Source organism: Protopterus annectens, chromosome 3.part0, assembly GCF_019279795.1.
Source record: "Protopterus annectens isolate FY-2018-M chromosome 3.part0, PAN1.0, whole genome shotgun sequence".
NCBI lineage: Eukaryota > Metazoa > Chordata > Ceratodontiformes > Protopteridae > Protopterus > Protopterus annectens.
Genome location: NC_056731.1, coordinates 1,636,904,699 through 1,636,918,535, shown reverse-complemented (window position 1 = coordinate 1,636,918,535; position 13,837 = coordinate 1,636,904,699). Strand labels below are relative to the sequence as shown.

Here is a 13,837-nt window from a genome sequence, read left to right as displayed (position 1 = left end):
GCTTAGGCCCAGACCATGACGTCCCCCGCTGTCGCTTTTGTACTTTGTTCAACACCAGTACTTTACGTTATCGGGCCCTTACTGTAGCTACATATTTTCACTCTTAGTCCTCAAATTCCGTTATGGCTTCAGTAAGCCGTCCGACAGCAGGTCTTCCGAAAAAATGTAAAGATAAAGACAGAGACAGACCACACAGGTCCAAACCTTTCGACGATGCTTCTTTTAAGGTAGCCATCACTTCTCCCATCCTCAGTGAGGCCCATTCTCAGCCCCTGCTGCCCGCTTCTGTGGATTTGCAGGCCGCTACCAAGACCCTTTCAGAGTCTGGTATGCCATTGAGACTCTTCATCGACAAAGGATCCTGTGGATGTGTCTACCTTGGATGGGTCCGGAGCCGCTGAGGTTATTTCTCAAGGGCCTAAAGGAATTAAAGCAACTTCTGCTAAGAATCCCACTCCCTCTGATAGGGATTCCTGAGTATTGGACAAATGGGGTAAACAAGTATACACCTCTGCTACTTTTGCTATTAGAGCACTAAATTGTCAGTTCCATATGCTAAAATGTCAGCAGCGCACTGTGGTACTCAAGAAAAAACAATATTTTCCTGCTTGAAAAGAAAATAAAAAAATCACAAGAGTTAATGGACTCTGCAGGTCAGGTAACTAAGCACACCTTACAATGTGGTTTTGACGCCCTAGAAACATCTTGCAGGGCAGCAGTCACGGGTTCTGTTCTTAGAAGACATGTTTGGCTTAAGGAACAGGCCTTGCCAGACCATGTCAAATCCAAATTATTGGACGCACCTTTGCACAAAGACAGAAGACGTCTTAAAGTTGGAAGGAAAAGCTAAATAGATGCAGACAGTTAAGGACTTCCTGCAGGTCCAGCCTCCCAGGTTCAGTAGGCATTACCCCTCCAAGCACTGGACCTTTCCTGACCCCTCCAGGTCAGCTCAGCCCAGACCCCGGGGAAACATACCCCCCCCCAAGACAGCAGCCCCATGGAATGCAGATACCTAAGCAATGGAGTTCCTCCTCTTCAAAACCAGGGAGGGGTAAGCCATGACTTTCCATCTCACCCCCTCCCTCTGCCCTCCTGCACTTGCCCCTAGGAGGAATACTGTCCTTCCACTCAAGCAATAGGGCCACCATTACCAATGACCGCTGGGTCTTCAATATAGTGTCCCAGGGATACAAATTTTATTTTCACACTCCACCAACCCCAGAAGGGTTCCCAGATCTCCCCAAACCAGTGGGCAGAGGTCAAAAAGCAAGTCCTTTCCCTGCTCTTTATGAGGACAATAGTGCACATTCCTGCAGAACAGATAAACACCTTTCTGGTGATACCTAAGCTCTCCAAGGATGCTTGGTTAGCCACCCTAGACCTAAAAGAGCCCTTCCTACACATCCCAATCAGGGAATCATGCAAGAAATACCTACGTTCAGAGCAGGATCACTGCACTTTCATTTCTCTGCGCTTCCCTTTGGCTTATCCACTATCCATGCTTAGATAACTGCCTAATTCAGGCAGTCAGGAAAAGCTACTCAAGCATCTGGCCTTTGTAAAGGACCTACTGACCTCCCTAGGGTATACTAGCAACGAAAATAAATCCAAACTAGTGCCCATCCAAAATGATTATATTCCTGGGAGCAAGCCTGGACACAGCCTCACAGATGGAATTCCTTACACCAGAAAAGCAAACCTACCTAACAGCCTTTTTCTCCTAAATAGCCACCAGTCCCCAGTTATACGCAAGGAAAATCCTGCAAGCTCTGGGGTTCATGGCTTCTTGCATTCTACTCATTCCATATGCCAGACTGCATATGATGAAACTACAATGGTACCTAAAAAGCCTTTGGTGTCAACACTCTCAAGACCTGAAAACTCTTACACCAATGATGCCCTGTTTAAGGAAAGATTTTCTTTGGTGGGCAGAAGCATGCTACCACAACAAGGGACTACCCTTCTGTCTACACCGTGCCACCCAGACCCTCACCACAGACGCATCAGATTATGGCTGGGGTGCACACCTTGACAGCAGGTGCATACAGGGCCAATGGAGCCCACATCAAATACATCTGCACATCAACCAAAATGAGATGATAGCTGTCCTGCATGTACTGACAGCTTTCAGACCCCCTACTCTCTCCGGGGCCTCCACTGATCAAAACAGACAACACCACTGTGATGTGGTATATCAACAAGCAGGGAGAGACTCACTCGTACCCTCTGTGCAGGCTCGCCATGACCCTTTGGCACACGGCCTCAGCCATGCAACTACAACTGTTAGCGCAATTCCTGTCAGGCTCTCTAAACTCTTTCTGGCAGACGACTTAAGCTGAAATCTTCTGGGCCCACACGAATGGCAGCTAGACTAAAGAACCTTCACCCCTGTACCTCAGAAATGGGGCACCCCAAAGTTCGACCTCTTTGCTTCCCACTCCAATCATAAGCTCAGCAAGTTCTGCTCTGGGGAACCTCACTGCAAGGGCTGGAAAATGGATGCTCTATCCTTCCAGTGGGTCAAACTCTCGGTCTATGCATTCCCCCCCCCCCCGCTACCACTCATTGCAAGGGTACTACTCAAAATAAGGGAGGAAAAACCGAGGACAATTCTGATTGCCCCAGACTGGCCATGCCAGCACTGGTACCCACTGCTGTGCAGCCTGTCAACTCTGCCACCATGGCATCTCCCTCAGACCCCAACACTCCTGACCCAGAGGGAAGGAGAATTCATGCATCCCCATTGCAGACCCTCAGTCTGGCAGCCTGGCTTATTTCCTACCCACTGCATAAGCAGCCAATCTCAGCAAACAAGTTCTAGATGTTATACGTGAGGCCACTGCCCTAGCACTAGAAATTCTTATGCTGACAAATAGAAAAGTTGTTGCACATGGATCCAGGCCAAGGCAGCAGGGATGGAACAGCCCTCCCTACCTCTCATCCTGGATTACCATGCTGACCTACTACACAGAGAGTCCATCCTTTTCTTCTATTAAAATTCATGCCTCTGCTATCTCTGCTCATTTCAGCACAGAACCAACTCCTTTCTCACACCCTCTCATCAAACAGTTCCTAAGAGGGGCTAACAACTTGAGGCCACCCAGAAGAGTACCTTGGGACCTACACTTTGTGTTAGAAAAACTCATCCTGCCCCCCTTTGCACCATCAGCAGAGTTAAGGTTTCTCTCATGGGAGACGGCCTTGCTCCTGGCCATCTCTTCAACAAGAAGAATGTCCGAGCTACAAGCACTAATGGCTGTAGAGCCCTTCATCATTTTCCATGCTGCCAGGCTCTCCCTCAGGTCTAACCCATCCTTCATGCCAAAAGTGGTGTCCAGTGTGGCTCTCAAGCAATCCATTCATTTGCCCACCTTTTTCCCTAACCCCCAAAACAAGGGGGGAAGGATACTGCACTCTCTAGAGGTGCACAGACAGCTCAGATTTTATCCAGACAGGGCTAAATCATTTAGGATGACTGATCAATTGTTAATCAACTTCACTGCAGGAACAGATGACAAGGCCATATCCAAACATCATTTCCAACTGGATACCACACTGCTTCCATTTCTGCTACAAGCAACATGGGAAACCTCCCCCGTAGGGGGTCAGGACACATTCTACCAGAGCAACCACCACCTCTGCAGCTTTCCTCAGAGGGGTCCCCACCAGAGACATCCAGGAGGCCGCAACATGGGCATCAGTTCATACCTTCACCAAGCATTACCACTTGCTTATCTTCTCCAAATCCAGGGCAGGCTTTGCCACCGTAGTCTTGGAGTGCATCTTAGCCAGCCCCCAGTCTTCTTGACTGCCTCCACCCTTTTCTTCAGCTTTGGGAATCAACCCAAATGCGATGACTGCAACAGTGAAACACGAAGAACATATTAGAGTTGTGTACACTTACCATAAATGTAGATGTTAGAGTGTATTCACTGTTGCAGTCCTGGTTTCCAGCTCTCCACCCCCTTGTCTCTTTTTCTCTCTCCTTACAAAGAACTTTTGGTATTTACTTTCTATTAGTGGTGTTCTTTCACCATAACTTGGCTCCCTCTTGGGAGCTCCTGACAGGATAAGAAAAAACTGATGTAATGGTGTCGGCTGCCATTTTATACTACTGACGACCTGACGTCAGTCCCGGAGCAACAGCAACCGATGCAGAAGAACTACATCTCTGGTATTCGGGCCAACTGAGGGCTACCCTCACAGGGATAACCCAAATGTGATGACTGCAACAGTGAATACACTCCAACATCTACATTTATGGTAAGTGTACACAACTGTATTTTTTTTCTGAGAACTTCACTTGTTAATATAAACTACAGTGGCGCTTTTCTTCCCAGGCCACCGCTGAAAATGAGCATTGCTCAGTCGGACTTTCTAGTCAGCAAAGGCAAATAAATTATTTTGATTTTGATTTACTTTTACCTTGACCTCTCCTGGATTATCTTCTTCAGTGGTAAGCACATTATTCAACTGTACATTATTCCTTTATTGTTTAATTTTTCTGATGTCATGTAAAAAGTCTTACTCCAAATTTCATGATTCCCTTAAAATTTTTTCTTTTGCTGACTTTGCCCCTAGACATGCAAACTATGCAAACTATGTCACACACATACACACACGCGCGCACAAACACATATATTTGGTGTCCCATTTCTTGCATGAATGCACACTTCCCCGCTTATACTCGCACCACTTGCCCTCTTCCTTTTACAAGTGAGCTTTTTTTACTGCTGCTGCTTCAGACATCTCATTGAACTTTTTTCCTTTTAGCTCCTTTTTTATTACTCTATATCACCTCCTTTTTTGTAGAGATCCTTTCTTGAGTCCCCTATTTCTCATACTTCCAAACTGAACTGGTTTACCAAAGTTTTCCCCTGCAGTCCTGTACTTGTACTTCCAGCTTTGAATGCAGACCCTTAATTTTGGCTGTATAGCAAATCATTTGTGCAGTTGCTCTCAGGTCCAGATAGTTTAGTCTTTGAAGTCTTTGCGTTCTTAGTGTTGCTGTCACTTAAATCCATATTGTTGCTTCTCTTGGGCTGCATGTCACCCTTTTCCCCAGCACCTTGATTGCAGTTGTAGACATGCTAGCACTTCATTATTTGAAGGAGGACTGTGTGGGAAAGTTTTTAACTGGATTATTATTTATTTTAAATAAAGTGGTTTGTTTGGTTTCTTAATGACATTTTGGGTTGCTTGGTTAGCATTTTAAAATGTTTCATAACAGTAGCCTATGTCCACCTGTTCTTTAAACTCTCTGTAACTCGTTATCCTCTCATTGTCCCTCGCCAGTGATTAATAAACCACCATTACCCATGCATTGTATTTCACCAGCCTTACAGCCGGTCAGTCTTTTTTCCCCAGCTCTCTGTTAAACTCGGCAAGAAGCAGGAAATGTCTGTTATGATTTTATTAATTTCATAGCAGAAAATAGCTGAATTTAACTGATCATTTTCATTACAACATTGTGCAGCAGCAGGTGCACAGTATAGCTCTAAAATTATTTTTCTACACAAAGCACAGTATACAACACACACACAGGGCCAGATTTCAGAAGGTTGCTCTCGGTGTAAGTCTGTCTTGGTTTTGAAAGACCTGCTGACAGTGTAACTGACTGACTTCCGTGTAAGGCCCATCTGTAAACAGACTTGCAATGGGGATGAGATTCCAGAAGACCTGCTCTCAGTGTAAGTGATCACTTACACAACATGGAACTTACGATTTGATGAATGGAGCAAAAGTGTACTGCCTGTGCACTTAGACAACCTCCTTGCCATATTAATTGACATGCTTATAAAGATTGTTCACTTACCAAGGTTAGACCATCTAAAAATTGTTGAGTAACATTAAATGTGGGTGGTGCTGCATTGCTGTCTTGTGTAATAGTATGCTGTGAAGTTATTTAGCATAGTAGTTTTAGAAGAAGATTCACAGCAATGTGTTGTTTTGTCCACTACTGGATGTGGAAATCGAGCCAACAGATATTGCCAATATATACTGGCTGACAGATTAAATGCCAACTTTACCACTCTCTCCCCCCCGAAAGGACCAATCACAATACCAGTAGATTGCCAAGCACTCAGTATTACTGCTGCACAGGTTAAAACAGCACTGCCCAAGGCCAAGAATACAGCTTCTCTTGGACCTTACAATATCCCTGGCTGTGTTCTACATGAACTACAGAGTGAATTGGCACCTCATCTGTGTGCCCTGTTCAGTCACAACCTCACCTCAACCTTTGTCCCTACTGAATGGTGCACTGCTACTGTCAATCCTCTCCACAAAGAGGAGTGACTACAGACCCTGGGAACTATTGCCCCATTAGCCTGATGTCTGATATGCAAAGCTATGGAATGCATCATCATGGACCTAATAAACAAGGATATAGGGAATGTTCAAACTCTGGATCCTACACAGTTTGGTTTTGTGAAGGGTAGATCATGCCTGCTCAAATTGGTCAACTACTTTGAGTCAGTCACCAGAGCTGTGGATGAAGGCAGGGTGGTTCATACAGCCTACCTTGATATGGCCAATGCTGTTGATACCATTCCCCACTCAGGAATCATAGAAAAACTCACTAATCTGGACATCAAACCCTATATCACTAGGTGGGTTGCAAACTGGCTCACAGATAGAACCCACAGTGTGAAAGTAGCTGACTCTAAGTCAGACTGCCAACCAGTCATCAGTGGAGTCCAACAGGGTTCAGTCCTGGGTCCTCTCCTGTTTGGTATCTACTTCTTTGAAATCCAGGCCAACACGAAGGGACTCTGGCTGACAAAGTTCGCAGATGATTGCAAGTTGGGAGCTACTATTAACTCCCCAAATGATGTTGACATTCTACAGAAAGGCCTCACTGAAATCAACAACTGGTGTCAGAACCATGGCCTTAAGCTCAATGCCAAAAAATGTGTTGTCATCCCCACTGGGAAAAACAAGGTTCCCTTGAATTACCACATTGATGGTAGTCCACTGAACACAGAAGGCGTTATAAGAGATCTGGCAGCACAGGTTGACAGCAACCTCTCTTTTGACTACCACATTGCCACTGTGGTCAGAAAGTCCTATCTGGCACATCTCATTACTAACAGTTTTGCATCCAGAAAGAAAGAGGTCATTGTCTCCCTCTACTCTTCCATCATTAGGCCAGTCGAGTACAGTGCCCTATTTGGCATGTACCTCACTAGACACCCGCAACAACTGTAGAGGTTGCCAAAGTACCTCACAAAGAGGATTCTAGGCCTTAAACATTTGTCCTATATGGACAGACTCAAAAAAACTCAACTATTCTCTGTCTCATATCGCCTACTTAGAGGCGATCTCTGCTCGACTACAAAGCCATGTCTGACCTAGCTCTGTTAGAATACATCTAAAGAAATCCCAATCCCTTCGTACCACACACTCCAGAGACCTCAACCTTATTACCACAATCAACAGAACATGCTGGAGGGACAGGTTCATAACCCAAAAACTGCCCATGCTACGGAATAGACTTTCCATACATGTCAAGCAGAGCACCTCACTGGCCCTCTTCAAGAGAAGTCTTGAGTGGATGGGAAATAGAAAATTCACCCCGGGGATCACTCCAGTGGCTCTACTTGACAGAGACACTTAGGAGCTAAGGTTGGGTGGTACAATGCCAGGGTAATCCTATGGGCTAGGCTTGTGAAGGCTCCAGGGCCATTAACCCTAGTACACACCTATGAACCTATAAATACGTTTACGAGCATTGATAACTATTGTTAGTGGTCAGACATTGTTCAGTGATGCTGGTTTTCAGCTTGGTTTTATAGAAGAACTCCACCCAAAAGTCAAGTTTTTCTTTCCAAAAAGGATTTTTCCTTCCCTGTAATCCAAGACTAAACACTTCACATACAGAAAAAACATAATTTATAATTATGTTTGCCTTTCTTTCCTGCATCAGCCTCATCTGTTACATCCAGGGTTGTCAGATTTATGGAAGGAGAGATGGGAACAAAAAAAAGTCCTTCACGCTAAGTGAAGACTAAAAAAAGTCTTTCATGCGGAACTGCCTGTTCTGCATTAAACAGAAGTGGCTCTGCTTTGCGATTTGATATGAGCTAATCAGAAATCGCACAGCAGAGCCGCTTCTGTTCACTGCAGAACAGAGGGCTGTTTTCGCCGAGATTTTAAGTGGCAATGCCGGACTTTGGATTGGGTTGCTGATCTCAGGACAGTCCCGCTCAAATAGGGACATCTGGCAACCGTGGTTACATCACAACAGCTACTAAGACTGGCACAGTAATTCAATTAGGTCACTTATTCCAACAACAGAGCCATTAAGAAAACAATGACATTTAAATGTGCCTTATCAGTTAAAGATTGCCAACATCACACCTCAGATAAGTAGTGTAGCTTGGAGTCTGAACAAAGGCAGGGCTTTCAAGCTTAGTTTGCAGATGCAAATGTCTTTCCTTGTAATAAATCTCAGTGCCACAAAAAGAAAGTAAATATGTTAATCTAACTTTTCTTACTTTCTGTTACCGTATGATTTTGCATGTTTTCTACACTGTAATTTCTCCAAAGGTGCATGTTTCTTCTGGAGTTGGGGAAAGAAGATTAGCAGAAAACCACACCGAATGGAAGTAAAACACTTGGAGACAAAGCTGACTGCGAAAAGACACTTTACTAATGCTTCTGGTACCTTGGCCACTCCCTGCAAGGGAATAAATACACACCATATCAGCAGTCCTTTATAAACAAAGAAATAAAACACCAATTAACACTCCATCATCCTATTAAAAACACAATACCCCACCATTAAAGTGCCAAGTACCTGCCCAACATTAAATACAATATTTTATCTTTCAACATTAATAAAGTAGAAATTGCATCAACAATAAATGTTTGTCTTTCTGCTTTTCCCGGTTAGGGGTTTCCACAGCAGAACTCCGGTCCGCTAATGATTGGTAGCAGATTTTTACAGTGCCGAGTTGCCAGCCTGACGCCCAACCTTCAAAGAAGGCACACCCATTCACGCACGCACCCACTTGCATGTCTTTAAACATCACTCGACTGCAGGGAGGACATCACATCAACAATAAATATAATACTTGAAATTGCAGACTTAAATATCATATATTAAGATTGATTTTTAAATTTAAACCACTTGGGTATAAGGTTCCAAAATTAATAATAAACTTATTCCATTTGCAGCAACGTCTATACATATGTAGGACTGCTGAAATGGTGTGTATTTATTCCCTTGAAGGCAGTGGCTGAGGTACCAGGAAGCATCAGTAAAGTGTTTTTTCGCAGTCAGCTTTGGATCTGTGTGTTTTATTTCAGAAAGAAGATTAGCATCAAAGAGTTACCTGCAATAATCATCAGCCCAAGTAACACCTAATAACCACAGGAGTCAGATTTCTCACACTTGAATACTGAACTACAGTTGTTATTTTGAAAAGAACAATCAACTCAGCTACATTTTCAAGCCTGTCCTACAAACATTCCTTAATATGCTGTGACAGAGATGACCACTAATTAGGGTTGCCACCTTTTTAAATGCCCAAAGTAGGACATTTTTGGTGCACACACCAAATTTTGCAGGGGAAAATATCCACGACCAGTACAAAGGACAGAACTTCACTTTTTTGCCTAAATAAAGGCTTATTATTGTAATATTTAAGTTGCTTATTCTGTTTCTTATAACATTTAGGTGTGTCAGATACAGAATAACTGTTTTATGCAACTATCACATAAAATATAGGACATACTTTTGTCCTAAAATCTCAGGGCATTTGCCATTTTTTCATTTTTTTTGCAGGACGCAACTACATAAAGAGGGACTGTCCCTCGCAAAGTGGGACAGGTGGTAACCCTACCACTAATGAAAATCAAAGGAAGCAGAGTAATTAAAAATGAGGATTGATGCCGACAGTGAAAAAGTAAGCAGTCACAGCAATGCTGGCAACTGATGAGAGAAAACTACACTAAATGATTTCTTTCTGTCCCTCAATGACGAGGGGAAGGAGAAGCCATTGACTGTAAAACAAAATAATGCTAGCCATATCGTTTTAGGGTATAACAAATTAGAAAATAACAGTAACCATTTACTTTGATGCAGAGGCATCATCAATGAAAAGTTCGGGATTTGTTGAAAAATGTTTTTTTCAGTTTTTAGGTGTGGTTTTCCTTTAGAGATTATAGCTTATAAGTGTGAGTTTATTCAGAAAGTGGTTTTAAGTGAGACCCTAGAAAGGTGAAGTTTCATTCGCCAAAAGGGAGGATGGTTGTTAGATTATCAGGTGTCCTGTAGTTTTGAGGCTGATTCCTGCAGAGCAGGGGGTTGGGCGGGGGTCATTGAGGTAGATAAAGATCAGCTCAGTGATGTCCAACATGGATGCTTTGAAAGAACAGCAGGAGAAAGCAAAGGTTTTGTAATTTGCACCATGTGACAAATTTCACTCTTGGTGAAGCTGTGAAGGTAAATCCTGTAGGGCAAGGTTCCAGTATTTGTTTCTTGTGAGAGGAAGTAGTTGGTCAGGTCAAGACCAGCTGAAGAGAGAAAAGGAGAGTGCATGGCAGCTTTCTTATCCATCCAGTGATGTTACTGAGTAATTAATGTATTTAATCATGCAAGAAAAAAGTGCTAGTTTATCTCTTGTTTCTTAAAACAAACTAGGAAATTAATTTCAGAAAAGAAGACAAGAGGTATGCAATAATGAATTAATACCCATTTTCCTCAATGCATATCACAGTGGGAAATCCTTACCGATTCCATGACTTAATTAAAACTACTTCAGCTTTAAGCATAGATGCATAGTGTTCCACTGTAATGTGCAAAACCCAGTAGAGTAAATAAATACACATTATAACCCTTTTTGTGTAATCACTGTTCTGTCTGTGACCAAATCTCAGTGCAATAACGTCAGGTCCTAAGCTTCTAAAGCATTTTTAATTGATTCCATTGTGGTCTGAATTAGTTATTGAAAAGCCACATATGTTTCCAGTGATTCTTTACATTGTAAAATGTGCATTTGTGTTTTATGAATTTTCACTTTTGCCAGGGCTCTCTTTTGTAACCTTTGGTTCCCTCATTTAGGAAAAAATAAAATTGAAAGATTTAGTAAATGAAGCACAACAGACTAGTGTAAAATGTAGATCAGACAAGATCTGCAGAAACTGAATGTTAAACCTAAGTTAGAAACTGAGCAAATGAGAAGTGAGATTTTTTCAAGTATATATGCAAATAGGTTTGATCTCAAGACGGACATCTTTAGAAATTGATTTGAGACATGTAGTTCTTTAGAAAGACTAGAGACTGAGACAGATGACTTAGAAGAGAATTGTTTATGGAAAACTGTTGAATGGCTAGAGTTCATAGACAAGAGTATTGTGTGATAGAGTAGGATTGAATAGACAAACTTCGATTGACAAAATGTGGAAAACTCAAAATATTGAAAGTGGGAATTAGCACTTTCCCCACTGTGTGATCCCGGAGTTGGTGTATATAATTAGCATGGGTGAGGAGGGCTTGCCCCCCCCCCCCCTGCACTAAATGGCTTTTAAAATTTTGGGTCTTTCATATTCTGTCATTCGGTATTTTGTGTCGTCGAACAAATGAATGTATTCCGGTATGCAGGAAGTAGGGAAAGGTGGTACTTGGTACAGGGGGACTCCAGTCAAAACCAGCATTTTTTGAGAAAACACATGAGTGAAGGGATGGTTGTTAGTCTTTTGCCTCAAATGGGCAAGTAGAAAACTCATCTGCTGTTACTGAAATTATAGAATGAAAGCAGTTAACACTTCAAGCATATATTAGCCAGCCTGAATTATTTAGTCAAAAATCAACAAATCTTTTTGTGGAGTGGGGCAAAATCACCTACGGTGCTGTTTGTGGGATCTTCATCCCATACTACCTTACTGTGTTTAACTCTGTGGCTGTGCCAAGATGTAGAAAGTGTATACCCATCTGAATGTTTTACAGATGTTTGTATTATTGATAACCTACACGTCATTTTTAAGAGTTTGTCATTTAATGTACTCTTATTTTAATTTTCTGCAGGTTAACTCCAAGAAGTGAATTCATTGAAAGCCATCCTTCACAGAGCAGTCATTCTCAACAGCCAGGTTTCCTCAGCCCAGTAGTAGTAAAGACTGCATGCCTCTACTTGTGCATACTAAGGCAGAAACTGACAGGAACCAAAACAGCACACTCCTCCTCAGCAGGACTGAAGCCCTTGTCATTTCTGAACACTGTTTATGAATTCAAGTATTTTTTTATAAGTGCACCCTCATGTTAAAATCCTGTGTGTGCTAACATATTTATGTCCAAAGAACTGTATGCACTTTTCATCATTTTTATGTTGTGAATTTTGTTTTATCGTAATTGCTGGCCATTCCTGATTTCTCCTAAAAGATTGCCTAATTGTAAATAAGTGAATATTGTTTTGCAGAGCAGAAGTTAAACTGCAGCGGGAAATGATTTGTAGCTGCTGTGCAGTCCCTCCACCAGGTCCTACCAGGTCGTAGGTTAAGCTGGAGAGACTGTGTGTATTTTCTAAACTATAACTATTGTAATAAGGGAATGATTTGCGTTTTCAATGGGAACTGCCTTCACTAGCAGCCCCACACCAAGATGTGGGTTGGTTTTAGTTTACAAATCTTGTGAAAAATGTAGTCATTTATTGCAGCTTGATCATACCTTTGAAACTTGATGGCATTAAAATCATGTAAGACTGATCTTCAAAGCCAGAAAAAGAACATGTCAGTGAACCGTAGATGTTCATTGTATAGTCTACTGTTGCAGTAGTGATGGCTTATTAGGGCTTGTGGCTTATTAGGGCTTGTGCCATAGAAGAACTGATGTCCATCCTGCCTTACCGAGCTTTGTCTCTTTTCCCTCCTGACTTGTCTGATGCCCCCTCACTTGTACATCAGCACATTAATTGTTTAAGAGGGGGGAGGGATGTCTGCTAGTGCTACTGTTGCTTCTCTGTCTTGCCGCAGCATGAAGGTAGATAGAGGTGTATTGTATTAGCATTCATTAGTCCATCAACTCAACATGGCTTCTGGAGTTTATTTTATTTTTTTTTAATTTGTTTACTTCGGTAGAGCACTGATCACAAGTAACCAATTTCACTCTCAGCCAGGGAGTACAAAGAAAGTCGGGATTATATTCATTGAGAGATACCTGAAAGTACACATCTGTAAACTACCACTATCAGATAGCAAAAATTTAAAGAGCTTATACAATTGTAATCTGCATTATTCACAATAAATTGAGATCAGTCTCATGTAGAAAATGAGGTGTCTGTATGATGATTGCAGCTGTGTTACCTAAGTGGGTTGATAGGATAGAGTGGACTGAAAGGTGTTAGAATTTTTGAGTAACTGGAAGGAGAAGTTGTATTAAGCAGATTATGCAAGTGAGAGGTGTAGGTTGGTACAATAGAGCATGCCATGTGAGGGGCACTAAGATAGGAGAAATATAGAGTGATTTAGCTCAGGTCAGGTGATATGGTTAGGTAAGAGGCAGTGACATTTGGCTGCTGAAAAAAGGTGGTTCTTTAATTCAGCCCTACATTTTGGGTAAGACTAGGTATCTTTTATTTGTAGGAAGTACTTTCCAAGAGTTTTGGGCCTAGAAGAACCAAAGATGAGAGACAAACCAATGAAGTGAAACCTCGAAAACCAGAGAAACCAACACTAACAGCAAAAGGTAGCTTCTTCAGAGGAAGTTCAAATACCACACTTTTGTGTGGTTAAATAACAAAAATGTCATTACATCACTTCCTGAAAAAGTTTATGTAGCAGTAATAGACTATGTTTTGTCAATAAAAAACTTAACACCATTATACTGTCACAA

At 42.2% G+C, this 13,837-nt stretch overlaps 1 protein-coding gene across 1 annotated transcript in view; it reads left to right on the top strand.

The window, feature by feature from the left end:
- FZD6 (frizzled class receptor 6) overlaps positions 1-13,626 on the top strand; it is a 685,037-nt gene extending 671,411 nt beyond the window's left edge. Inside the window, exon 6 of the mRNA XM_044065670.1 lies at positions 12,035-13,626. Coding sequence (XP_043921605.1) covers positions 12,035-12,272 — 238 coding nt within the window. The 3' untranslated portion in view covers positions 12,273-13,626. The remainder of the gene's footprint in view (positions 1-12,034) is intronic.
- Positions 13,627-13,837: the final 211 nt, after the last annotated feature.